At 47.3% G+C, this 3,295-nt stretch overlaps 1 protein-coding gene across 1 annotated transcript; it reads left to right on the top strand.

Annotated features, from left to right (window-relative positions):
• The first annotated feature begins 6 nt into the window (after window positions 1-6).
• Window positions 7-1,702, top strand: LOC105000864 (rhox homeobox family member 1). The gene is made up of 3 exons (XM_010856932.1): window positions 7-113; window positions 303-639; window positions 1,342-1,702. Exons 1-3 carry the CDS (start codon window positions 56-58, stop codon window positions 1,415-1,417), a joined length of 471 nt encoding a protein of 156 aa, XP_010855234.1. The 5' UTR covers window positions 7-55; the 3' UTR covers window positions 1,418-1,702.
• Window positions 1,703-3,295: the final 1,593 nt, after the last annotated feature.

Here is a 3,295-nt window from a genome sequence, read left to right as displayed (position 1 = left end):
CGTCAACAGCGTAGAGTCGGCCGAGGCGCACAGCTGGTTGAACAGCGCTAGCGACATGGACCGTGAGCCCGGACGCCCGCACGAAGGAGTCGACGAGCTCCAGGAAGAACCCGGTCAGTGCCCGGAGCGGGATAGGTCCTCTGGCGAGCTCGAGGGAAAGGCCCTTTCCCTGGGAGAGGCGAGTGAACGGGACGCGGCTGCGGCGCGGTCGCCGTCGCCTCTCGGGTCGCGGGCCTGCGCCTCCCGCCGCCCCGCACACTCGGCGCTCCGACGCCCAGACTTCTTGTCTTTTTCCTTTCCAGATACGAAGCCCACCGAGGTCTCGGGCATTGCAACAAGTGCCGCCGTCGAGGAGGAGTTGGGATCAGAACCTGAGCCGGGAGCGGCGGCAGCGGAAGCAGCAGCAGGAGAACAGGACCAGGTTGGGGCGGGAGCTCCCGACCCCATGGTCTACGAGATCCAGAAGGGCAGCGGCGGCGAAGAGGGGGAGCTTCCACAGGAGGCGATGGTGGCGGACGCGGAGGATCCGCAGCCCTCGGACAGGCAGCCACGCTTCCGCCGCTGCTCGTTCCTCCGGCTGCAACTGAAGGAGCTGGAGAGCGTTTTCCAGCGCAGCCAGTACCCCAATGTATTCGCTCGGTAAGTGGCTTGCTCTGGAGGCGCCCAAAATGTTCTGGGACGTTAGGGCTCTTTTTCCGACGCCTTTGGCGCTGTCCCTTCCCCCAGAGCCCGAACTCGGTGGGGGGCTCGAAGCCCTTGGAGGCTGCCGGCCCTTGGGCTCTCAGGTTGGGGCGGTGCGGTGAGTGAGTGAATTAACTCCGGAAACGTAGGTTTCGGTGAATAACGTTTCATTGGATCGGGGTTTAGGTCAGTGGGAGGCGAGTGAGACCCGGTTGTGCAAGTACAGGATTGAATCTTGCCTTTATTTAAAATTTTAGATAATTTGGTGGTCGTGCAATTTTGCGCGTTTAGTCTTTAAATATTTATTTGGTTGCACCTGGGATCTAGCTCCCTGACCAGGGATTGAACTGCGCCCCCTGCCTGGGGAGCGAGATGTCTTAGCCACTGGACCACCAGGGAAGTCTCTGTGCATTTAATCTTGATTCTTAAATAGTGCATTAAAAACGCTTAATATTGAATACTGAGTTTTTCAGCGCTCCCATAAATTTTGCGCACAAAGGAAAATTCTCCCTAAAGAGAGCCTGGAACTGGGTATTACAAAAGTATGTTCCCTGGGCATTTGGGAGAATACACATTTTAAAACAAGCATAAAATGTACATCGTTTATCTAATTCTGTCCACAACTCCAAATACTGAATATTTGCCATTTTCTCCCCCTAGGAAGGAGCTTGTGATTCCAATCGATGGGAGCGAAATCAAAGTGCAGTTCAGCAAGCCTGAAAACAACAATTTGTGAGGGCAGGAATTATAAAACCTGCTTCAAGTCTTGGACACTTTCGTCCTAGACATTCTAAAGTTTGTTTGTTTTCTCTTTTTTTGATGCCTTTTCCATGTTTAGCAAATTAGTTTTGATCTTTGGGGGCTTTGGCAAGTGGAAATGGGATAAGTAAACACCAGTTTATGGAAATTGCCAATTATCAGAAGTAATTTTGTGATTTCCTAAAAGAGCAAGAAAAGGAAATCACTGTTGTTCCTATTTCCTGTGAAAAATTAAACATAATAAAATTCAATTTTCTTTATTGAACTGATATCCTTTTATTATTTATCCTTTTATTCCTGGTATCCTTTATTGAGCACTTTGTGGAGTCATGTTGGGGCTGGGTCTGATCTGGGAAGTGCACATTAATGCATTAAGGATCTAGGTTATGAGAGGGTTCAACTCTATTACTTAAAATACCAAAAAGTTCTTAGCTAAATGAGTGAATTTATAAATATTCAGGCACTGGAGTTAGGGAGTACTTCATATACACTATGTGAGTAAGTGTCTGTTTAGTTAGGCTGAGACTGATACGGGGAGACAGCTTAAAAGTCCAAGTGCAGGGCACTCCTGCCATTCTTTTTAGTCTTCAGTAAAGCAGTGTAGAAAGCGACCGCCCTACATCTTTTTAAAAAATACTTATTTGGTTGCACCAGGTCTTAGTTGGGGGTATGTGGGATCTAGTTCCCTAACCAGGGATTGAAGCCAGGTCCCAGCATTGGGAGTGGGGAGTCTTAGCCACTGGACCACCAGGGAAGTCCTAGCCCTACCACTTAATGTTTGGTATGCTATGCTGTCAGCCTGAAATCATTGCTAAAATAGTGACATTATGGTGGAGGGTAGGAGCAAGATGTACAAACTGGAAATTTGTCTAAAAATTGAAACAATTTTGAATAAAGTGGCACTGAGCTAAGAGTGAAGAGTTGTAAGAGAATTGCATACAGTCAAACCATACACCTGGTGGATGGGGCTCAAATTGAACTTTATGAGTGAATATCCTCTTGAGGACTTTCTAACATCAAAAGATATATTTTTGATGGTATTGTTTTAAAGAGGTGGGTTTTGTGGAATCTTTTTTGGGGAGGGGGAAGCATTCAGTTCAGGCCAGATTCTTTACCTCTCTTCACATGAAAGACTTTTTTGTTTGCTCAGGCAGCGATGACTGATTTGTAGGTCACGAGATTACCATTTGAGACTGTAGAAAACCATAGGCTGTATTAAGAGAGTATTTATCCAAAAATCCCAAATGAGTTTATTAGCTTTGCTTCATGGTGCCTATGTGAGTGCAGTGATGGATACAGGCTGCTGGACTGGTGGTGGTGACTTACAGTGAACTTGGACCCAGGTAAGCTAAATTTTCCTCACCTCTGTAGGCTGAAATATCAAGGCAGTGTCCAGGGTGTCAGCAATTCTTATGTGCCAGTAAGACAAGCCACAAGCCCCCTGGGCCCTCCATAATCAGGCCTGCCTTGTCTTGAGGGAAACCTGTTTAAAAATCCAACTTGCTCATATTGAATATCTCCTTCAGACGGAAGGAACTTTTTTTTTTTAATTTTTTTTTCCTTTTTAAAAAAAATCGTAATTGGAGGCTAATTACTTTACAATATTGTAGTGGTTTTTGCCATACATCAACACGAATCAGTCACGGGCATACATGTGTTTCACATCCAGAACCCCCCTCCCACCTCCCTTCCCATCCCATCCCCCAGGGTCCTCCCAGTGCACCAGCCCTGAGCACCCTGTCTCATGCATCAAATCTGGACCAGCGATCCACTTCACATATGATAGTATACACGTTTCAACGCTACCCTCTCAAATCATCCCACCCTCGCCTTCTCCCACAGAGTCCAAAAGACT

The sequence above is a fragment of the Bison bison genome, unplaced genomic scaffold (assembly GCF_000754665.1).
Source record: "Bison bison bison isolate TAMUID 2011002044 unplaced genomic scaffold, Bison_UMD1.0 scf7180017864375, whole genome shotgun sequence".
NCBI lineage: Eukaryota > Metazoa > Chordata > Mammalia > Artiodactyla > Bovidae > Bison > Bison bison.
Note: the sequence above shows the minus strand (reverse complement) of the source record. Positions and strands in the feature narration are given on the sequence as shown.

Excerpts from the sequence above, each read along its gene's own strand:
- LOC105000864 (XM_010856932.1), top strand. The coding sequence starts at position 56 with ATGGACCGTGAGCCCGGACGCCCGCACGAAGGAGTCGACGAGCTCCAG. Across the intron at positions 114-302 it reads CGAGCTCCAGGAAGAACCCG|ATACGAAGCCCACCGAGGTC; the intron begins GTCAGTGCCCGG and ends TTTCCTTTCCAG. Across the intron at positions 640-1,341 it reads TACCCCAATGTATTCGCTCG|GAAGGAGCTTGTGATTCCAA; the intron begins GTAAGTGGCTTG and ends TTCTCCCCCTAG.